Source organism: Pseudorca crassidens, chromosome 4 (assembly GCF_039906515.1).
Source record: "Pseudorca crassidens isolate mPseCra1 chromosome 4, mPseCra1.hap1, whole genome shotgun sequence".
In the NCBI taxonomy this organism is placed as follows: domain Eukaryota; kingdom Metazoa; phylum Chordata; class Mammalia; order Artiodactyla; family Delphinidae; genus Pseudorca; species Pseudorca crassidens.
This window is the reverse complement of record NC_090299.1, coordinates 51,602,883-51,626,747: the sequence shown is the minus strand read 5'-3', so window position 1 is coordinate 51,626,747 and position 23,865 is coordinate 51,602,883. Positions and strand designations below refer to the sequence as shown.

At 41.4% G+C, this 23,865-nt stretch overlaps 2 protein-coding genes across 3 annotated transcripts in view; both read right to left on the bottom strand.

The window, feature by feature from the left end:
- Window positions 1–6,437, bottom strand: part of ZCCHC4 (zinc finger CCHC-type containing 4) — a 47,566-nt gene extending 41,129 nt beyond the window's left edge. The window contains exons 1-3 of the mRNA XM_067735662.1: window positions 6,268–6,437; window positions 5,367–5,485; window positions 4,501–4,583 (exon numbers count right to left, since the gene is read on the bottom strand). Of these exons, the coding sequence (XP_067591763.1) occupies window positions 4,501–4,583; window positions 5,367–5,485; window positions 6,268–6,394 (329 nt within the window). The 5' untranslated portion in view covers window positions 6,395–6,437. The remainder of the gene's footprint in view (window positions 1–4,500; window positions 4,584–5,366; window positions 5,486–6,267) is intronic.
- A 16,909-nt stretch (window positions 6,438–23,346) lies between these two features.
- PI4K2B (phosphatidylinositol 4-kinase type 2 beta) overlaps window positions 23,347–23,865 on the bottom strand; it is a 33,251-nt gene continuing 32,732 nt past the window's right edge. For both annotated transcript variants that reach the window (XR_010942951.1, XM_067735660.1), the window contains one exon: window positions 23,347–23,863. The gene's annotated coding sequence lies outside the window, so the exon portion shown is untranslated. The remainder of the gene's footprint in view (window positions 23,864–23,865) is intronic.

Here is a 23,865-nt window from a genome sequence, read left to right as displayed (position 1 = left end):
ATTCATTCTGCTGCATGGCTCAGCATGACTCACAAATTGCAGGCTAGCATTTTGAAATGTCATTTTTATTGATCTCCATTTGATGTTCCATTTGACTTTCCGGGAGTAGACAAATTATGTTTATGGCATTTCCCTAATAGCAGACCTTGAAAATCTGAGTTTAAATGAGCTCTGAAAAAAACATAACCGAATGAAATATCAACTAAACAAAACTATCGGGATGCACATAAATTAATGCTGATTTTAGCATTAAAATATATCCTCCCTAAGACTTCAGCAGTCACGATAAAGATGTCAACATACTACACAATAGAATAGCACATTTCAGGGCATGACAGGCAGCTAAAAACTATAAGGAAAGTCAAGTCTCAGACACAAAATGTAAATCTGTCAACTGAACACATATGAAATATAAAGCATGGCTGAAATTAGAAAAATGAATATCAAATCCTATTCTGTAGAACCTAGAAGTCTGTGCAGCACTGCCAGTTCCATAATAAAAATCAAGTAAGAAAGGTCAATTTATCTCAATAGCTACCATTATTCCTTTCTAATAATTTCAAAACTAAATCAGTTAATGAAAAGCTATTGCTATGTCACAGTAACAGATAAAAAGTTTGCTTTATAGAATAGGTATAATGTTTTAATGCATTTTAACACTTTCAAATATAGTAGTTATTTAATAAGATAACATAAATGAGTTGTATAAAGTTAAATTAGAAAATAATTATAATCTCAAGTAACAGTACGTCATCCTTACATCCATTTACACACAAGAATAATCTGCCAGTCTCAAGCTGAAGACACACTAAGAGAGTAATTAATAACACAGAAGAGGTAATTTAGTAAGCCTTTGGTTTTAAAAAGGCAAAATTTTTAATTTTGAGAAATGACTGATTTCAAACTTTTCACTCTTGTCGAAAGCATGTAAGAAAGCATAAGAGCATCAATTATAAAGTGATCCAGTGAAATCAGTGATATTACATTTCAAAAGCAAAAACTTTTACCCATCCTCCAAAACCTGTTCGAATACTATATCCTTAAACTGAACTGATCAGCTAAGGCACGAGTTAGCTGTAAAGCTTCTGACCTTCCAGAGTACTCAATCTTTTCTATGAATACTGTCAACACAAAACATTCTTCTTTTGCACTGTATTATGTTTAAATATATCTCAACTCCATTACTAGCATTTTAAGTTCTTTCTGAACCCTCAACAAAGAATGAATAAATGACTGGATGGATGGAATGGATGGAGGCTTGGACAACAAAATCTGAGGTTTTGGGTCACAGATGATTTAGGATGTTGAAAATGACTTTATTAAGACATGCTCTCAAGAATCAGCACTAAATAACAGATGAAATTATGGCCCCCAAGAAATAACCTTTTGAAAATTCTTTAATATTCCATAGTCTAGCCAGTGTCTTTAAATTCTAACTAACATGAAATGTGAATTTCAAAAATTCTTCAGTATCAAAAACCACACTCTGGTAGTACAAAGTCTTGCACAGTGGTTTAGCTCCAGACTAAAATCTTATTATGCAAGGAAAGAAGATCATCTAAATTTTCTTATAGAGTGTAACTGCATCACCAATATCCTTATGTAATAATATGAAGTACATGCTTATCAGCTAAAAGTGATACAGCGGAGTACAAAACTATGTCCACATTATGACCACAATCTTGTACAACAAACCTTTGCATAGGAAAAAAGGCCAGAAGGAAGACTACAAAATGACCAAGGTGATGGGTTCAAAGGGAGAAACCAATAGTGATATTTTTCTACTTTCTGCATCTTCGATATTCTATCTCATTATAATAATCTCATAATAATATATCTCTATATAACTCTTTGTTTTATATCCTTATATCTCCTTAAATTAAATCACTACACATCATATATTAATTACTATCTGCTTATATGCTTAAAAATACTGTTTTAGAATCTGGGAGACATAAGTTTGAGTCACTGCTCATTCATTCTAACAGTATGAAGTTGATGAAGTTACTTAACTTCTCCAAGTACTCAATTTTCTCATCTAAGTAAACCACCTTGGCAGGATTTAAACAATATATCACGGAAAACACCTCGCATAGTGCCTAGCTCAGTGGTGCTCAGTTTACATTAATTCCTTTTTCAACATTTTTTGTTGTTGATTTAATTCCCATAAATTAAGTAGACTTAATCACTGATTAAGTACTGCAGTTAAGGGGCAATCAAGTTATCTCAAGAAAAGCCTCCCCTATCAAAGGACTTTAAAAGCTACTAAGAAGCTCAAAAAGACATTTTTAACAGATCCCAATATTCCTTTACACTTAGCCTAGATATGACCTCAGAATCCTTCTAAACATAGCAGCCCAGGTAACCAGCAGGAGTTATCATGAGCGTGAAAACCTATTTGTCATCAGCAACCCAGACAGAGGCTTCTTAAGAAGTCTCTCCCAGCACACAAAACACAACGCCTATAACAAAGGAGAGGGATGAATTCTTTTCACAAGTTTGCCAAAAAATTAAATCTATGACTCAATTCCAGTTCACCCAATAAAACATTTTTAAAATGCAGATTTTTAGGGACTTCCCTGGCAATCCAGCGGTTAAGACTTCGCCTTCCAATGCAGGGGATGCAGGTTCAATCCCTGGTCAGGGAGCTAAGATCCCACATGCCTCACAGACAAAAAACCAAAACATAAAACAGAAGCAATACTGTAACAAATTCAGTAAAGACTTTAAAAATTGTCCATATCTAGGCTTCCCTGGTGGCACAGTGGTTGAGAGTCCGCCTGCCGACGCAGGGGACACGAGTTCGGGCCCCGGTCCGGGAAGATCCCACATGCCGCGGAGCAGCTGGGCCCGTGAGCCATGGCCGCTGAGCCTGCGCGTCCGGAGCCTGTGCTCCGCAACGGGAGAGGCCACAACAGTGAGAGGCCCGCGTACCGCAAAAAAAAAAAAAAAAAATAAATAAATAAATAAATAATTTTTTAAAATGAAGATTTTTAAAAACAGATGTTTGTTTGGTTTAGTATTTCAAAAAGGAAGATTACAGTAAATCTTCATGAGATTGGATTTGGCAATGGATTCTTAGCTATGATACCAAAAGCACTAGCAACAACAACAAAAAAATTGAAAGCTGGACTTCATCAAAGTTAAAAACTCTTGTGTATCAAAGGACATCATTGAGAAAGTGAAAAGACAATCTACAGAATGAGAGAAAATATTTTCAAATCATCTGATAACAGTGTAATATCTAGAACATATAAAGAACTCCTGCAGCTCAACTACAAAAAGACAAATGACCTTATTAAAAATGGACAAAGGACTTGAATAGACATTTCTCCAAGAAGATATACAAATGGCCAAAAAGCATATGAAAAGATGGTCAACATCATTAATAATGAGGGAAATGAAAATCAAAACTACAATGACATACCACTTCACAACTGCTAGGATGGCTATAATAAAAAAAAACAGAAGATAATATGTGTTGACAAGGACATAGAAAAATTGCAACCCTCATACATTGCTGATGGGGATGTTAAATGGTGCAGCCACTGAAGAAAACAGGTTGGCAGTTCCTCAAAAAACGAAGCATAGTATTATCATATTATCCAGTAATTCCACTCCTAGGTATATATGCAAAAGAAATGAAAACAGGGGCTCAAACAGATATCTATACACCAACATGTGTTGAGTATTATTCACAATAGCCAAAAGGTGGAAACATCTGAGTGTCCACTGATGGATGAATGGATAAACAAGATGTGGTACAGGGACTTCCCTGGTGGCACAGTAGTTAAGAAACTGCCTGCCAATGCAGGGGACAGAGGTTCGAGCCCTGGTCCTGGAAGATACCACATGCCACAGAGCAACTAAGCCCATGTGCCACAACTACTGAGCCTGCGCTCTAGAGCCCGCAAGCCACAACTACTGAGCCCCCAGGCCTAGAGCCTGTGCACCGCAACTAGAGAAAGCCCGCACGCAGCAACGAAGACCCAATGCAGCCAAAAAATAAATGAATAAATAAATTTATAAAAATAAAAAGATGTGGTACATGGATACAAAGGAATATCATTCAGCCATAAAAAGGATGAAGTTCTGATACATGCTACAACATGGATGAGCCTTGAAAACACAACGCTAAGTGAAATAAGCCAGACACAAAAGGACAAATATTGATGATTCCGCTTATCTGAGGTACCCAGAATGGTCAAATCATAGAGACAAAAAGTAGATTAGAGGTTACCAGGGATGGGAGAAAGGTGGAATGGGGAGTTATTGCTTACTGGTGACAGAATTTGTTTGGGGTGATGAAAAAGTTTGGAAACAGACAGTGGTGATAGCTGCACAACACTGTTAATGTAATTAATGTCACTGAATTGGCAAATGTTATCTTATATATATATTTTACCACGATAAAAAGAAATTAATTACTGAAAGTAAACTTAAAGGCACTGAGGGAAAAAAACAATAGGATAATAAATGAAAATGACACAGCATCAGTACCTTTCCACACACTGCGAACGGGATAAAGGAGGCTGACATTTTCGGTTATGAGCTTCTCGGGCAGCCAGTCTGGCTCCTGACAACTGAAACAGAGTACAAAATAAACTTAATAAACCATCAAACTTGCTACTATCCTAGAAAAACTGGTATCGCATTCTGCCATTCAAGAGGCCAGAAATTCGAGCAACTCTAAGCTCTAAACAAGCATTCATTCCACGGGAAAACAAAACACATTAACCTGGGAAAATTCTAGAGCAGTTTGAAACAATAACCAACATATTAAAGCACTGAGGGATTAATTCACACATAGTGATTTTAACAAGTCTACAAGAGTGGCATACAGACTGTTTTCCAACAAACCTAACAAAGCTGAAAGATTTCTAGTCAAAACTTTCAGGGCTTCCCTGGTGGCGCAGCGGTTGAGAGTCCGCCTGAAAAAAAACTTTCAGAAACTTTAACTGGAGCTGAGTCCAAGAGAATTCCAAGCTCATAACTGTATCTCTAAGTGCCTTCATCAGTCATCCAGTAGCGGAATAAGGGATGGTCAATGCAAATGCTTCCCAAAAAGTGTTTTTCTAAAGCACTTCCTGGAATGGTAATGACCTGCACTCTTTAGGAAGAACTCTATATTGGCACAACCAATACTAACACCTCAGAAAGCCTTAAAGGGAACTCAGACTTTGAGACAGTAGTTTAAGACATCAGTAATCAGAGTAAGTTCAGAGTAAATATAAACTCCAGTCTCTCAAACCAAAAAACATGGTATCTTCATCTCAAGAGATTTATCTCATACATTCTCAATGAAATGTCACAGACATCAACAATTAAAAAAAATACATATATATATATCCAAAAAGTTGATATACCTTTTCATCTTCCCATTGAAAAAAATTACAATCTTTTCTATCTCTACAAGCTGAGCAGGCATAAAACCTCCGTGTTTCTTCTTTCCCTTGGTTCACCTTTACAAACAGAAGAGTGGGTCCTAGTTCCAGAATAGGAAAATATAAGTCAAACAGTCATCTACCTCAAGTTCCTAGTTTTCATCGCCTTTAAATAAAATTTGTTTCAGTTTTACGCACAATTTGTCACAATTAAATGCACTACTCTGTTTAATAATTTTTTTCCCCCAAAGTCACAACATTCAGGCAAAGACTACTTAAGAAATAAATTTTGAAAACTGGTCTCTCCAGAAGGAAAATGCTATTGTCAGTACAGTTGCAGTCCACATGGTGAACGGCCTGGGTCCTGACACAACAACAAAGACGGAGTGCAAACAGCCGAGCACTCTGCCACCGCCGCTCAGTTATCCTTTCAGTGAAAATCTGAGCTTTTAGAGTTGGACGCACTCTCTCTCCGCAAGAAAAACTGGGTCTAGTTAAGCAAGAATTCATTCTATCGTGCTCCCTAACGGTTTTTTAATTTTAATGGAAAAGACAGTAAAACAACAAATGAAATCTTCAAGTACTTGGCAACGGGAATTACTCAATAACACATATCCTTTTTGCCTAGCCTCTGCCTCATCCCTTCAAAAAACATGTAACAGCCGTAAAGCCAAAACCACAACAGTGGGGACTTTCTATGACGGTTTCTTAAGCAAGTGGAAAACCACAACTTCCCGAGGAAGGAGCGTTTTCTAGATATCACACTCGGTGGGAGAGAGAGAAGGGGATCTGAATCTGAGAGCCCTAAAAGCCCACGGCACGTTCAGGCTCACCCACGCCCCTTGGCTCCCGACAGCCAGGCTCAGCCCAGACGCGGACCCACCGTGAGGGCACAGCGGGGCGGGCGGGGCGGGATCGGAGGAAACCACCACCTCGACTCCCGAGTTCCCCTGGCGACCCGAGCTCCCCTCTGCCTCTACGGTTCCAAGCCACTCCGTGGAGGCCGCCATCTTCCCGCCGCCGTCCCGAAAGCCTCAGTCCGAACCAAAGAGGCTGAGAAAGAGCGCCGCCATGACCCGCCGTGACTCAGAGCGCCCCCGCTCGCCTAGGAGGAGCTTCGGCCACTGGGGCAGAGGTCACGCCCCGAAACCCAAGTTCTGCTGGAACGTCTGAGAAAGAAGCCGTAAGATCCATGTTGTCATCTCAGTGATTTCTCATGTATCTGAGGGGTTCAGCTCTCTAATCTTACCTGCGCTAAGTCATGTGTCTAGTGACCGGCTGATCTAGGTTCATCTTGGCAAGAGTAACTCAGCTCTGCTCCATGTGTCTCTCATCCTCCTGCTGTAACCAGCCGGCCAGCCTGGGCACATTTCTTTCATGGGAATGGCAGAAGCACAACAGAACTAGGAGAAACAGACAAGGTTCTTAAGGCGTAGGCTCGGAGCTGCCACTGTCACTTCTACCTCATTCTTTTGGCTCAAGCAAGTCATATGGTCAAACATTGCAGAGTTACATGGCAAAGGGCATAGGTCAGAAAGGGGTGAAAAATTGGAGCCAATGACACAGTCTATCACAAAAGCACTCTTCACTGGGACAACCAAGTGTCTGGTGGTACTGTTTCCCACCACTTAAGGAGCATCTGCCTCAGCAAGAAGGCAATAAGGAGGAAGCAAAACTAGGAGGTAGGAATGTATGATGATACCATGTGAGCACCTAGATCCAACCATGCCTGAAGATTCCAGTTACATGAGTCACAAACTCCTCTGTCTACCTAAGACAGTTTGAGATGAGGTTGGTTCTATCTATCACAACCAAAAATGTCCACTAATGCTCTGTGGTCACAGCACAATATTGGATGGATATATCTGTTCATTAATATGCCTGGATTCCCTTTTCCAGTCAAGACCAGCTAACCCTGCTCTCCATTCTCCCTGCTACGATCCCTGTCAGTCTGCCTGCTATGCTCCCCTCCATCCAATCTGTCCCTTCTGGCCCTTGCGGTGGAACCCAGTCTCCTCAGCTGCCTTTTGCCTTGCTGCCCAAAAATCAGCACACAGACCTACTTCTCTTTAAGGGGAAACCTGTCAGGGGTGACAAGAAAGGAATCCTACAAAAGACTTTACCATGTCAGTCTCTGCTCTCTTGTTCTGGATCCTGACTCCCCTGCTGAAAGGGTCACTTCTATGGACTGAATTGTGTCCCGCTCAAAGTTCATATGTTGAAGCCCTGCCCCACAATGTGATGGTATTACAGGTGGGATCTTTGGAAGATAATTAGGTTTAAATGAAGGCATGAAGGTAGGCCCCCAAAATGGGATTAGTGCCCTCATAAGAAGAGACACCAGAATGTGCATGCTCTCCCTCTCCCTCTCCCTCTCTCTCTCTCCCTCTCCCTCTCTCTCTCTCTCCCTCTCTCTCTCTCTCTCTCTCTCTCTCTCTCTCTCTCTCTCTCTCTCTCTGCCATGTGAGGGAGGACACAGTAAGAAGGGGGCCATCCACAAGCAAGGAACAGTATCCTCACCAGGAACTGAATCTTCTGGCACCTTGATCTTGGAATTCTCAGCCTCCAGCAATGTGAGAAATAAATGTCTGATATTTAATACACCCAGTCTACAGAATCTTGTCATAGCAGCCTGCACTGACTAAGACACTCATTATGCCCCTTGACTTCTGATCTCTGCTTTAAATTCTGAGAGCAGACCTCTCCCCACCTCTGAAGAGCCTTAACTGTAACAACTTGGTTGGGGAAGGACTTGGACACAGAGGGGCTTTGTGTGGCCTTCCACACATCTTTGAAAAACAGCAACAACCCTGCTGAACCAAACACCCCGAAAGTAAGGACACCTTTCAATAAGCTACTGAGATTCACTGGTCATTTCTGATGTACCGGGCTTGGCGTGCATCCCAGGACACGACAGACAGCAGTCCTTACAGAGGAAGCCTTTTAGAAGCCAATGCAGACCAGAGGACATGGACCCCGGCAGGCATACCATCAGTGCGCTGAAGGGACTGGCCCTCCACGTTTCTTCCTGCCTGCATATGTCCCTCTAGTGAGAAAGCCAGGAGCAAGGTGCAAAAAAGAGCATGCATTTATGTGTGTGAAAGTGACTGTTCCTTGTCTACACATACAAATGAAACCTGGAGATAAATAAATCTTCTGAAAGTTAAAATCCTATGGGTAGTGGGCTGAATAGTGTCCCCCAAAGAGTCATGTCCAGTCAGAACCTTGAATGTGACCTTATTTGGAAATAGGCTCTTTGCAGATGTTATTAGTTAATGATAAAGATGAGGTCATACTGGATTAGGGTGAGCCCTAAATCCAATGAGAATGTCCTTATAAGAAGGGGAGAGGACATAGAGAAGAAGGCCACGTGAGGACAGAGGTGGACAGAGATTGGGGTTATGCTGGCACAAGCCAAGGAATGCCTGGGGCCACTAGAATCTAGGAAGAGGCAAGAAAGGCTCCTCCTCCCCTAGAGACTTTGGAGGGAACATGGCCCTGCTGACCCCTTGATTTTGGACATCCAGCCTCCAGAGCTGTAGGAGAAGACATTTCTGTTGTTTGAAGTCACCTGGCTTGTGGCACTGTGTCACAGCAGCCCTAGGAAATTAACACACCTTGTCTGAGGCTTGGTCTTGAGACCTTCTTGCTCAGAGCCCCACCGTTTACTTTCCAGGTGACCCTGGAGAAGTCACTATCTAAGCTTCAGGTTCCTCGTCTGTAAAAATAGCACTGTTGGGCTTCCCTGGTGGCGCAGTGGTTAAGAATCTGCCTGCCAGTGCAGGGGACACAGGTTTGAGCCCTGGTCCAGGAAGGTCCCACATGCCGCAGAGTAACCAAGCCCGTGCGCCACAACTACTGAAGCCGGCGTGCCTAAAGCCCGTGCGCCGCAATAAGAAGCCCGCGCACCACAATGAAGAGTAGCCCCCATTCGCCACAACTAGAGAAAGCTGGCGCGCAGCAATGAAGACCCAACGCAGCCAAAAATGAATTAAAAAAAAAATAGTACTATCTACCGTCAAGGAGAGGGAGTGTTTGAGTACACGAGAAAATGAACACAAGAGCTCTTTGTCAACAGCCAAATGATATGTACATATTATTACATTCCTCTTTTACAGCTATGTTCCAACCTACAAAGGTGCTACTCTATGGAAGAGAATTCCATTTATTCTGGATTACTCAGCACGGTAGAACCTGGGTGAAATTATGAGAGGCAGATTTTGGCTGAAAAAGAGCATACTGTGGGGTTCCTAGAAGCAGAGCCCAGGATGGAGATTCTTGTGCAAGTGACTTTTTGAAGGAGAAACCTGTAAGGAAGTGAGAGAAGCAGGAGAAGGCAGGGGTAGAAGTGAGGCAGAGTCCAGCCTCAGCCTGATGCACAGGGAGCTATGGTGCATGACGGCACCGTGGAGTTTCCTGCTTTGGCGGGGGATGGGGGCTATTGTACCCTGCCATCTGTCAGTCCCAAGCCCAGAATAAGTAGGAGTCCTTCTTAAGGGAACCAACTCAACTGGGAGGTTTATCTCCTTATTTTTTCCCCCTACTCCTCCCTGCTGGTGGAATGCAGATACAGTGATGGAAGCTCCAGCAGTCATTTTTGGACACTGAGGTCCAAATAGGAGAAACTGGACTATCAAACTCAACTCCTTTTAGGTGACAATAAATTCTTGTCTGTTTAAGCCACTTGTTTATTGTGTTTTCCCTGATACATAATCAAACTTAATGTTAAAATAGGGGTTTTTTTTTGTAATAGCACTTCAGGTTTCAAAAATGTTATTTGTAACTAAAATCATGTACTATATGCTCTCCAGATTATAATGCTCCTCCTTTGAAAATGGAAGGATTACAATCTGAATAGCTATTTAAAAAAAATATTCTACCACCATGTCTGGTGCTTAAATGTATAAATGTTGCATTTATATATCAACTCGCAGGAGCTATACTATTAGGTACACTTTACAGATGAGGAAACAGGATCGGAGGTTGGGCTGCATAGGGCAACCGTGAGGAAAGTTGGCTCTGGAGTCAGTTGGTCTTGGTTCTAATTCCACTCCACCACTTGCTAGGTTAGGCAAGTTACTTAACCTTTCTGTGCCTCAGTTTCTCATTCTGTATACAGAGGGATGAGGTACTGTTGGGAGGATAAAAAGAGCTAATTCATGTAGTGCACTTACCAAAGTGCCTGGAACATAGTGAGGAGTTATTATAATGGCTCAGGGTTAGAGATGAGGCAGGATTTGAACCATGATCCCTCCAACACCAAGGCTCATATGCTCCTTCAGCAACCTCTGCAGCAGATAGGCCACCCTAGTCCTTGCTTCAGGGAAAGAGCATGCTGCCTGCTCTTCATCTGTTCACGTCTTATTCCTGTTTGCTTGGTTAACACCTGGTCCGCTCTCATGATTGCTTAGACATCACCTCCTCTGGGAGAGCCTTCCCTGAGCCCCAAGATTAGGTTAGATGCTCCTCTTATGTCCTCCTGTAGCATCCTGAATGTACATCAGTAGTATTGATGATCACTCTACATTATTAATTGCCTGATTGCTGGCTTGTGCCACCCTTTACCCTGTAAGCCCTTTGAGAGCAATGATCATATATTATCCTTATATCCACAGTGCTAGCGCATAAGAGACTTTTAATACATATTACTGATTAAATGACAACTAAAATCAGACTTTAAAAATCTGATGATGTTTGAGTTGGAAGGAACCGTTGTGTCATCTCATCTAGTGATTCCAACAAGGCTGTGCCACCTCCTAGGGGGCACATTTTAGAAATGCCAGGAGGTGTTTTTGGTTGTGACAGTGATTGGGGGATGCTACTGGAATGTGGAGGGCAGGGGCTGTGCTAAAAGATCTGTAATGGTTAGGACAGTCCTGTGCCATGAAGAACTAACTACTCTCAATCCTGCACAACTTCTTCTAGAGTCTGGAAAGACACTTATGTAGGTGAGTAACCTGTTTATAGTTATTTGAACCTACACTCCAACTTTAATTTACACAAACACAAAGTAGTTTCTTACAGTTTTAATATATCTGAATATGCCAGGAATGCAACAACTGTGTATATCAGGGGGCAATTATACTTTGCTTTGTCCAGAAAAAAAAAATTCTTCACCACTGTGGAAAACTCACATGATCAACAACAACATGGCTCATGTAATCCGAATTCCCAGTACACCCCATCTGTATCTGCCTTTAAAGCTGTTACCTTCATTGCTTGTCTGTCAGCAATTTCTGTATAATAAGCTATTCTAAAACATAGTGGCTTAAAACAAGTCATTCTCTCGCATACATCTGTGGGTTAGCTGGCGGTTGGCTGATGTGGCTGGGCTCAGCGGAGTGGTCCTGCTTCACACTTGGTCAGCTGAGCCTGCTCCCAGCTTGGGTTGGGCTCAGGTCTGCTCACTGTGTCTCATCGCGGGCCCGGGCTGGAGGGGCAGCAGACACCTGGGAGCAGTTCTTCTCATGATAATGGCAGAGGCACAAGAGGGCAAGTCTCACTGCACAGCACATTTCACGCCTTATTTCAGTCTTGCCTGACTCTCCCACTCGGCCAAAGCAGGCCACACTGGCAAGCCCAAAATCAAGGGGTGGAAAAGTACAAGTACACTCTTCCTGTGGAGGTGGAGGGCAGAGTGGATATTTTTGAGCAAAATCTAATCCACCTCAGTGATTTTACACAAATATCCTAATTTAGCTCTGATTTCAAAATGTCATACATAAAGAAAAATTCAGTTTTGTCTTACTTATCTTGAATCTAAGTGTATTCATTATAAGAAAGTATGTGCACCTGACAATTTCACTATAACGTAACAGTGTGGTCACGCTGAGCATTTACATGTGGAACACATATTTTATTGTAAGTAACCATCCTTTTATTTTAAAATATTTTGTGGGCTTCCCTGGTGGTGCAGTGGTTAAGAATCTGCCTGCCAATGCAGGGGACATGGGTTCGAGCCCTGGTCCGGGAGGATGCCACATGCCGCAGAGTAGCTGGGCCCATGTGCCACAACTGCTGAGCCTGTGCTCCAGAGCCCATGAGCCACAACTCCTGAAGCCTGTGCGCCTAGAGCCCATGCTCCACAACAAGAGAAGCCACCACAGTGAGAAGCCTGCACACCGCAACTAGAGGAATCCTGAGTGCATCAACAGAGACCCAACACCACCAAAGATAAATACATAAATTTAAAATATTTTGTGTATTTTATTTGAAATTAGGTGTTTAGTTAGATTAAATTATCTATGAATTTCATTTTAAGAGGGTCAAGAGGGTCGGCAAAGTATTTTTTATGAGAAGAGGACAAGGGGAAAAGGTTGGGACCACAGAGGTAATCCAGTACAGCTCAGCCTGATGAGGGGGGTAGCTGAGCCATACACGCCCCCACTTTGAATCCTGCTCTACCCTTCACAGATTATGTCACTTCAGGCAAGTTGTTTCACATCTCTGAGCCTTTCTCAGGTGTACTATGTGTAATAATACACGTGGCTTCTGGGTTGCGGAAAGAATGAAATGAACGCACATGTGTGACATTCAGGATCCTGGCAGGGAACAGACGGCACATGCATGTAGGGTAATTGAAGGAAGCTTCATAAGGGGGCTGTTTACCAGGCTGGGGGCAGGGTTAAGTTAAACTACCCAGGGAAAGTGCATTCCCTTAGGGCTATTACTAGCAGGAAGTTATTTCCACCCCAGGTCTACAGGGCCAAGGAAGTTACTTGAAACCCAAAGAGAATAATTATATGGAAGGAACAGCCCTACAGAGCGATGGCCTTCAGCAGAGGGCCTCAGCCAACCATGACACGCCCACAGGGAAGAAGCTGGGGGGATAAATATCCAGCCTCAGTCTCCTCCTTTGTCCCTCAGATCTTTCATCTGTCAGTGTCTCCTACTGGGAAAAAAAAAACAACAGCCAGAGATGAGATGTAGAAGTGCCTTTTGATGGCGTCCATAAAGGTCAGCCTCCCAGAGCATAGAGCAGAAGGGGAAAGCGGGGAGCAAATCTGGAGGAGAAAAAAAGAGGATGATTACACAGCATGAAAAACACAGTACATGGCAAAGTAAGAACTTTATAAGTGGTAGCACAGTTAACTAAATAAGTAAACACACCCACACACATACATATACATATACACATACACATACACATACACATACACATACACATACATACAGGGGAAACTCAAATAATCTCCCCAAAGTATGAATAGAACCTCCACTAGAATCTAGTTGATCTTGTAGGGAAGGTAAAACAATCTCTTTCCTTTACCCATCTTGGGTTCTCTGGCTGAGGCCCTACAAGTTAAACTAACAAAGAAACAGATTAATAAGAGAAAAAACAAGCAGACGTTTATAAACACGTGTGTCAAGCATACACATGGGAGCACTTAGAGGTGAGTACCTCAAAGAGGTCGTTAGAACCTAGGCTTACAAAGCATCTTGACAAAAGAACAGTATATTTTTAGAGACATGACATGAGAAGGACTTTGAGCTCCTACAAGTGGCAAATTGTGGGAAGGCGAGGAGATGGGGAAACTAATGGTAAATAAGGGTCTAGAATTGTCTATGGTGATTTATTTCTGTTCTTCTTGATAGAGAGGGGAGGTGGCGGGGAGGAGGGCATCTTTACAAATTATGTTCTGCATTTAGGCAAATAAGGGGAAGGCAAAGAGCTTTTCTTATATCTGCTGATTCTCAATTGCCTTCAGCTCCAAATCATCCTTAAACCAAAGTGGCATATTCTGCTACCTTTCCGTCTCTTCGTTCAAAGGCTTTTTCTACTGCATTCCTTTATAGATTATATCAAATTTCCACGTCAGCAATGACAACTTGACCTCTCTGAGCCACAGACTTTCGAAACTTTAAAATAAAGATAGTAATATTTGCCCTCAAAACATATTAAGGGGGATGTTGTCCCAGTAATTGAGCAGCATTTAAGCGAGAGATTCAGGGAATTAAGCATATCCAATTCCTCATCTACAGCATGGAGAGTAAGCGTAGCTGAATGTTACATTGCTTAGAAACTATGCCAGGGCAGTGGCGACCTTGGTCTAAACCGGTGCCTTGGTTGAAATACAGTTACCTGTAAGTGCTGCAATTTAAAACAAACACTTGAAGGGTAGAGTAGTTTTCCAGATTGTTCCCAAAGCCACACTGAGATTAAAGGCAGTCTTATTTCACCCTGACAGGCGTTTGGGCACAAGCATCGCTGAACCTGGTTAAACCAGTTCCAGCAGCCGGGGGATCAGCCCTAAATGTTTACACAACTTTCTGACTCCTGGGAAAGGCAAGGCTACCTGATTTTTCTACTGTTTCTGAAAGCTTCAATAGTTTCAGAAGTCTTAACAGTCAGGTGGGAATTGTGTAACCAGAGGTAAGGAGCAGCCAGTGTTCCTGGAGTCAAAGGAAAAATAAACACATCTCTTTGCATACAGAGTAGATTAGCTGCTTCTTTTTGATATCACATGCTTTCCATTTTCAGGTCTTAAAAAACCCACAAGGCGACCTGCAGAGGTACCAGCCACCGGCTGCCAGATTAGCATTTCACCAGCTGGATCCAGATGTCAGGATTCTGCACAAATACCTTTTTGAAATGTCGCTTAGTTTCTCAGGGAGTCAGGTTCAGACAAATCTCTCACTATTACCCAGTGACCTCAGGTGCCTTTTCCTCTCAACCCCAGATCAACCCCGGGTGTCACACAACAGAAAACTTTAAAATAGGCTTTGGTTCCAAATCTGTCACCATGCTCCAGGAAAGATGATATTCAATCTAAAACTTTATGCAATAATCCAAACCCATAAACACAGATGTATGCTTTATTTCATCATCTAAAACCCCAAATCCAAAAGTACCACTAACACACACAGACAGCTGCTCCGGTAAAAACTGAATCCATAACAGAATTTGTACCACACTTTTCACAAAATACGTGAAATGACATTATATGTCATCTTTGTTACAAAACTTTGAAGTTAGCATTAGCTCATGTATTTTACAGGTGGAGAGAAAGCTGATCTGGGAGACTGTAAGATCTGCCCAGGGGCATGGAGCTCATGAGCAGAGCCAGGACTTAAATACAGGTCTATTCCAATCTCAGACTCAGCCAAAAGGGAATCGTGGCCTATCTTCTACTTATTGAAGATACGCAATATTAGAACATAAGTAAGTTTGCAGTATTTCAAAAAGACAAAAGTTAAACCTATTGTATTATTTGGCTTTAGAATAAAAACTTCAAAGCTTAAGGATTTGTTTTCTCAGAGAACTCTTTACATGGAATCTGAAGCAGGTTAAAATTTACTGAATAAGATGATGCTGATTAATAATGCACTTTGTTAGATAAATGTATTTTCGTTATATACTTTCACAGTTCAATCCATGGGCCCACTTAACATTTAGGGATCTTCAGATGAGAAACACTGAGTAAAAGCAAGATAGCTCACGGCGATGAATAAAAGCTCTCAGAAGTCATACACGACTTTGTTCCAAGTTATGTATTTTGTTCCTCAGATTTTATGCTTAATTACTACCATTCATGACAATATTTTTTTGATATTACGACAGATTAGTAGACTTGCTTGATGGAAACCAACTCATCATCATCATCATTATCATCATCAAAAAAGAGAGCTAAATAAGAAAAACTCATTGACAAAAAAAGATGGGACAAGAATTAAGTTTTCAAAGAAATGGGGGTAGGAGGAAATCTAACCACACTCCATACACAAGAATATGTTCTGATTTGTTAAAAGAATTCCTGCTGCCACAGCTCTCTGGCTTTTTTGGGATTTCCTCTCCTAACATGATGAATTCGTTGATAAAAATTAAATCTCTCTTTTCTAACTCCTGATCTAAATGCAATATGAAGTACACAGAATCATTTGTGAAATAGTCTTGCCAAAAATGTTTAACCTGAACCTATTCAAGCTTTTGGATCTGATTTCCAATTTATAGGAAATACAGGGGATACAGAATCAAGTTGAACACTAAGAGGAAACAATGAGACAGATCCAGTATGGGGAATATCCCAAAAGTTAATGTCATGGGGAAAGTGAAGGAACTGTTTTAGATTAAAAGCTAGAACAACAGATGCAATGTATACAACTTGATTGGATCTCGATTCAAAGAAACCTAGCTATAAAATATATATTTGGTGAATAATTAAAGATATATGAATACGATCTGTATAACAGATAACAGGAATTTTTTGTTAATTTAGGAGAGATGATGTTATGGTAAGTAGAATGGTCTTATTCTCCTCTCTTTCATTGTAGTCTTTCTACCTGACTAGCTTGGGTTTCCTCACAGCATGGCGGACTCTGGGTAGTTGGACTTTTTTTTTTTATTGGCCGTGCCACATGGTGTGCGGGATCTTAGCTCCCTGGCCAGGGATCAAACCCATGCCCCTTGCAGTGGAAGCATGGAGTCTTAACCACTGGACCGCCAGGGAAGTCCCATTTGACTTCTTACATGGCAGCTGATTTCCCAGGGAGAGTGGAGGCTGCCAGACTTCTTAAAGACTAAGCCCAAACTGGCATAGTTGCACTTTTGTTACATTCTGATGATTAAAGCAAGTTGCAAGCCCAGCCCAGATAGAAATGGGGGAGAGGTAGATTCTACTTCCTCATGGGTGGAAAAGTACATGCTTGCAAAGAGGGAAGGAAGTGATGACAGCCATCTTTGGGGACTATCTACTCCCTTACCTCCAAAGAATGGATTAAATATATTGAGATGTTGAATGAAAGCCACGCTCTCCACAAGCCTAGACATTGAAAATATGCTTCTATTAATAAATAAGAAAAATGTTGACAGCTCAGGTCAAAGCCAGTGAAGCATTTTGTTTACAAAGCATTTCATTTCCCTCCCCTGTAGGCAAAGAATTTACAGTCTAAGAGGCAAAGGTAGAGATGTGCACACACGATCAAAGATTAAGACATTATTCCCTCAAAAATACTTCATTTGAGACCTACCACCATTTTCCGGTTTTCCTTCTGCCTTTGAGCGGTATCTGAAGAGTGAATCCAAGAGCTGAAACTGTATTTTACTGATTTCTGTCTTCCTACTGCCTTTTGGAGAACCTGGCATACAGTGAGTACCCATAAATGTTTGTTGAATTCAGTGAGTGACTTCTATCATACAAACTGTTGTCCATACAGGTGTTGGGATTTTAGCAAATGAGAAAAGCTAAAGCAAATTCATGTATCTGCCATGATTGAGAAACGGAGCTGTTCTGGTTCACAACTATGCAGAACAGAACCAGGAGCGAGGCAGTAAGCATGACGTTTATTTCAGTTGTAAAAATAATTATTACAAATCCAGGCTGAAAAGTCCTACATAGTATTAAGAAGAAAGCCTCTCAGACTTCACTTCAGAAAATATTTACAGATGGGTGTTCTTATTATTTCAGTGTTCCACTGAGGATATGACTAAGGAGGTGGCTGGGACTGCAGCAGTGGCCAAGGTTGAGGCTGAGCCTGGCCGCAATCAGAGAGCCTAATGCAGATGGAGGTGCCTAATAGTTTTTTAGTTTGGGTAGTGCTATGGACTGCATTGTGTCCCCTCCCCCCAATTCATATGCTGAAGCTCTAGCCCCCATGTGACTATATTTGGAGATACAGCCTTTAAAGAGGTAATTACAGTTAAATGAGGTGGGCCCTAATTCAATAGAACCGTGTCCTCAGGATGTGAGTGCAATAAGAAAAGGCCATGTGAGGACACAATAAGGCAGCGATTTGTAAGCCAGGAAAAAGTCCTCACCAGAAAACCCTGCTGGCATCTTGATCTTGGACTCCCAGCCTTCAGAACTGTGACAAAATATATTTCCATTGTTTAAAGCCACTCTGTGATATTTTTTCGTGACAGCCATAGCAAATTAAGAAAGGTGACAAAGTATTCACATAAATGTGCTCCCGTATAAAAGCTTATTTTAAAAAATGAAATAATTGAAGCATACGGAAAATAACAGAGAATAACATATAACAACTCACCTACCACCCAGATTTTAACAAATGTGGCCATCTGGTCATATTTGCTTCAGATACTTTTTAAAGAGATAAAATTTTATACTTAAAGTGTACTTGGTAACCTTTAAATCTGCTTCTATAACCTCCTTACCTCCTATTCTGAAGCTGGAGAAGGACATTCCTGTCCACTTTTTAATATACTTACATGTATGCATATGTCAAAAAGCAACTATAAAAAAGTACCGTAGTACTGTTTTGTATTTACATAAATGTGTAAATACTTCTGCAACTTAGTGTTGTTTTCCTTCAACATTGTTTTCAAGTTTATGTGTACATTTCAATACAGGTGGCTACAGTTGATTTTTAGTGCTCTGTGGTCTTCTATTGTATGGGTATACCACAATTTATCCATTTCCTGCTAATATTCAGGTTGCTTTCAATTTTTCAGTACTATAAACACTATAGCATTGGCCAATCTTGTATGTGTTTCCTTGAATGCACACACTACCAGGTACTTGCATCTTCAATTTTACTAGAGACTGCTCTCAAAAATGATTCTACCAACTGTCAGGCTTTTACTTTTGCCCGAATCTGCTAGGTTTGAAGTGGTAATTCATTGCTTATTGTTTCATGAAGAATACTTTACATACAATGAGCTGTGCAATTTGATGATCTTTGATAAATGTACTCACCTGTGCAATCAGAACCACACTCAAGACACAAAGTATTTCCATCATCCCTTGAAATTTCCTCAGACCCCCATGCAAAGCAGTGTTTACAATGCCACCCTAGTTAACCACCCCCTCCCCAATAATCCACCTCAGTCCCCAAGCAATCACTGGACTGTTTTAACAATGGATTAGTTTTTATTTTAGAAAATTTTATATAAAAGGAGCCACATGGTACATTCTCTTTGTGTTTGGCTTCTTTCAGTCAGCATAATCGTTTTGAGATTCATCCATGTTGTTGGGTTTATCAGCACACAGACTTTTTTTTTTTTTTTTTTTTTTGCAGTACGCGGGCCTCTCACTGTTGTGGCCTCTCCCGTTGCGGAGCACAGGCTCCGGACGCACAGGCTCAGCGGCCATGGCTCACGGGCCCAGCCGCTCCGCGGCATGTGGGATCTTCCCAGACCGGGGCACGAACCCGTATCCTCTGCATCGGCAGGTGGACTCTCAACCACTTGCACCACCAGGGAAGCTTAGCACATAGTCTTTTCCTTTTCATTGTATGGATGTATTTTTTGCTTATCCATGCACTTGTTGGTGAACTTGGGTTGTGCCCAATTTAGGGTATTACAAAAAAGGTTGCTGTGAATATTTCTATGTAGCCGTTTGCTTTCATTTCTCTTGGGTGGGTAAAAGAAAAAGGAATGGCTGGGTGTGCGATAGGTGTAAGTTTAACTCTACTCATTGTGGGTTTTATTTGCATTTCCCTAGTGGTAATGTTGAGCATCCTTTGATGTGCTTATTGGCCATTCATTTATCTTATTTTGTGAAGTGTCCGTAAAATATTTTGTTCATTTCTTTTTTTTTTTAACATCTTTATTGGAGTATAATTAGAGTGTTGTGTTAGTTGCTGCTTTATAACAAAGTGAATCGGCTATACATACATCCCCATATCTCCTCCCTTTTGTGTCTCCCTCCCACCCTCCCTATCCCACCCCTCTAGGTGGACACAAAGCACTGAGCTGACCTCCCTGTGCTATGCGGCTGCTTCCCATTAGCTATCTATTTTACATTTGTTAGTGTATATATGTCCATGTCTCTCTCTCTCTCTCTCTCTCTCTCTCTCACTTCGTCCAAGCTTACCTTTTCCCCTCCCCATGTCTTCAAGTCCATTCTCTACGTCTGCATCTTTATTCCTGTCCTGCTCCTATGTTCATTTCTTAAATGGGTTATTTTACTTCTTATTCTTGAGTTGTGCAATCTCTTTATATATTCTGGAATTCTTTATCAGATATATTTGTCAAATATTTTCTCCCAGTTTGTGACTAGAAATTTTATTTTCTGAAGTGTCTTTTGAAGAGCAAAAGTTTTTAGTTTTGATGAAGACCAATTTATCAATTTTTTCCTTTAATGGTTTGTGCCATTTGTGCTCTAAGAAATCTCCGTAAAAACAAGGTCACTAAGATTTTCTCCTGTTTTCTTCTATAAGTTTTAGCTCTCATACTTAGGTCTCTGTATGGGGTGAAAGTAAAAGTTCACTGTGTGTGTGTGTGTGTATTACAGTATCACTTGTTGAAAAGACTTCCCTTTCTATTGAAATGCCTTGGCACCTTTGTTGAAAATCAGTTTACCATGTATGTAGGGTTTATTTCTGGATTCTCTTTTCTGTGTCCTTGATCTTATGTCTATCTTTACCCCAATTACCACTGTTTTGATTGCTGTAGCTTTATAAGTTCTGAGACCAGGTAGCGTATAAGTCCTCCAACTTTTGCTCTTGTCTCATAGGTTGGCCAGAACATTTCCATATACATTTTAGAATTAGCTTGTCAATTTTTTTTTTTTTTTTTTGCAGTACGCGGGCCTCTCACTGTTGTGGCCTCTCCCGTTGCGGGCCACAGGCTCCGGACGCACAGGCTCAGCGGCCATGGCTCACGGGCCCAGCCACTCCGTGGCATGTGGGATCTTTCCAGACCGGGGCACGAACCCGTGTCCCCTGCATCGGCAGATGGACCCTCTTGTCAATTTTTTAAAAAATCCTGATGGGATTTGATCGTGTTGAAACTATAGACAAACTTGGGAGCATCAACATCCTAACATTATTGATACATAAGCATGGTAATGCCCTCCATTTATTTAAATCTTGAATTATTCTCAATACTCTTTTTATAGTTGGTATAGAGAGCTTACACATCTTTGGTTGGACTTATCCCTAGAAATCTGATGTGTTTCGCTGCTGCTATAAATGGTATGTTTTAAAATTTTCTTTTTCTAACTAATGTTGCTGGTATATAAACCTTGCAAAATTCACTTATCAATTCTAATAGCTATTGGTAGATTCTTGTTAATTTTCTACATGCATAATTACGTCATCTATAAATAATGACAATTTTCTTTCTTTCTTTCTGAACCTCATTCCTTTCACCTCTTCCCTGCCTTTACTGCACTGGTTATGCTCTCCAGTACGATACTGAATATGAATTGTGAAAGCAGGCCCCCTTGTCACATTACTGATCTCAGAGAGAAAGTGCAGAGGCAGAATACTGGCCCCCAAAGATGTCCATGTCCTAATTTCCAGAATTTTTGAATATATTAAATGGCAAAGGGGAATTAAAGTTGAAGATGGAATTAAGGTTACATATAAGCAGGCCTTAACATAGGGAGATTATTCTAGATTACCCGGGTGGGCCCAGTGTAATAACAAGTGTCCTTAAAAGTGCAAGAAAGAGGCAGAAGGGTCAATGTCAGAATGATGTGATGAGAAAAGTATTCAGCCCGCTGTTGCTGGCTTTGGAGATGGAGGGAGAGGGCTACAAGCCAAGGGATGTGTGAGGCTCCTCGATACTAGAAAGGACAAGGGAACAGATTCCCCCCTAGAGCCTCCAGAAAGAAACACAGCCCTGCTGACACACTGATTTTAGTCCAGTGACACCTGTATCAGGCTTCTAACCTGCAGAACTGTCAGATAATGAATTTGTGTTGTTTAAAACACTAACGTTTGTGGTAATTTATTACAGCAGCAACAGAAAACAAATATAGAAAGCTTTAGATTTTCCAGCACTAAGTATGATGTTTGCTGTAGAGTTCCTGTGGATGTTGTCTATTTGCCCTTGGGTTCCTTCTAGTTTATTTCTGAAACATACTGTTAACTCCAATATTTCCTCTGAGCTCTGTCAGCTCTCATTTTATTTCCTCCTGTTGCTTGTCCATCTAATTTTTGAGCTTTCCTGATTTTGATGTTATATTGTTCCTTCTCAGGTTCTATCATTTCTTGAATTTCTTCAGCATTTTAACAAATATTACTGTTTTCTTCTGCTTTGTAGAAGTTTCTAGGATATCTTCATTTCCTGTGGGTATGTGATACACGCTGTTATCCTGTTTTCTTAAAGCATATTGTATGATGTGGTCATGTTTAAGTGAGATGGACTTTGTCATACTTTCCTCCTATATTTTCAGAAGATTCCTGGGTAGGTGGTGAGGTAGGCCTGGAGTTTCCTGGTTTTGTAGTTCTAGGGTTCTCTCTTCTGTAGTTACTACAGAGTATTAGATAACATTTTTTTTTTAAGATAACTTTTATTTTTATTATTCTTTTTGTAATAGCTGATATTTTAGTCTTACTTATTTATTCGACCGTGCCGCTTGGCCTGCAGTATCTTAGTTCGTGGACCAGGGATGGAACCTGGGCCCAGCAGTGCAGGTGCTGAGTTCTAACCACTGGACTGCCAGGGAATTCCCAGATGACATGGTTTTTTATGAACCTTCTTAGTACTTTCTGAATTGTCTCATCTGGTCCCCTCTTCTATCTGTATCAGAACCTTGTCTCCTTTATCCCCAGGGTCCTTCCCTCGTCAATGTCTATCCTATATCCAGTAGCTTCTCTCAGGGCAGGTCTATGTGCTCTCACCAGCTACTTCCGGGAACCCTGAAGACCAGGTTGCCCTGGCACCCTCATACCTTCCTGCAGGCTCCCATTACAGCTTCTGGCTGAATGCTGGACAGCCCTCTCCCAATTTTGATTGTGGTTTTGGATGCACCAGTTGAGGATCTGCCACGATGACTGGGGGCGCCTCCTTTTGGGGCTGACGACATGTCAGCAGATTCTGGGCTCTTTGTACCATCACAGGCCTCCCTCACTTTCCCTCCGTTCACTCCTCCAAAGCTGTTGTTCCCATGTGATCCTTTTGCTATTGATGGATTTAGCCCAAACTGCTCATTTCTGGGATCCATAGGGATATTCTATCATCTAATTTTAGTGAAGATGGTGTCACTGTGATTTTTCTTTTGCTATCCTAGTTGTTCTATGGGGATTTGAGATTAAATACTCACTGCTGCTGCCATTCAGCCTTCTATAATTGGTTTTTTATTTTAAAATGATTTTTTTTTCTATTTACACTGTTAACGCCCAGGATAGGACAGACTATGGTAAGTTTTAACATATAAATGCAAAATTTTAGTGACTAAACACAAGCACTATTTCTTGCTCATGTCACAGTCCAATGCAGTCAGCACGCTCTCCTGGTAGGTTTCCAAGCAGTGACTCACATGCCCTGGCTGCTTCCACTTTGCAAATTCTTTGTTTACAGCCAAATGGGAAGACAAGAGAGTGGTCAACGGTGATCACTGGTTGTGCCGCAGTGAGTTTTACTGCCAGGTCTGGAAGCCACATATATCCCTCATCACCACATCTTACTGGCCAGAACTCGGTTACATGGCTCCATACTCACCATAAGAGAGGCCTGGAAACAGAGCCACACTGAAGATCTCTGCTGTACAGAGATCTGTACAGCTGCCCAAGCAACTTTGGGAAAGAAGGCAGACTATAAAACATAAGATGCTGCCTGTCTCTTCATATATCT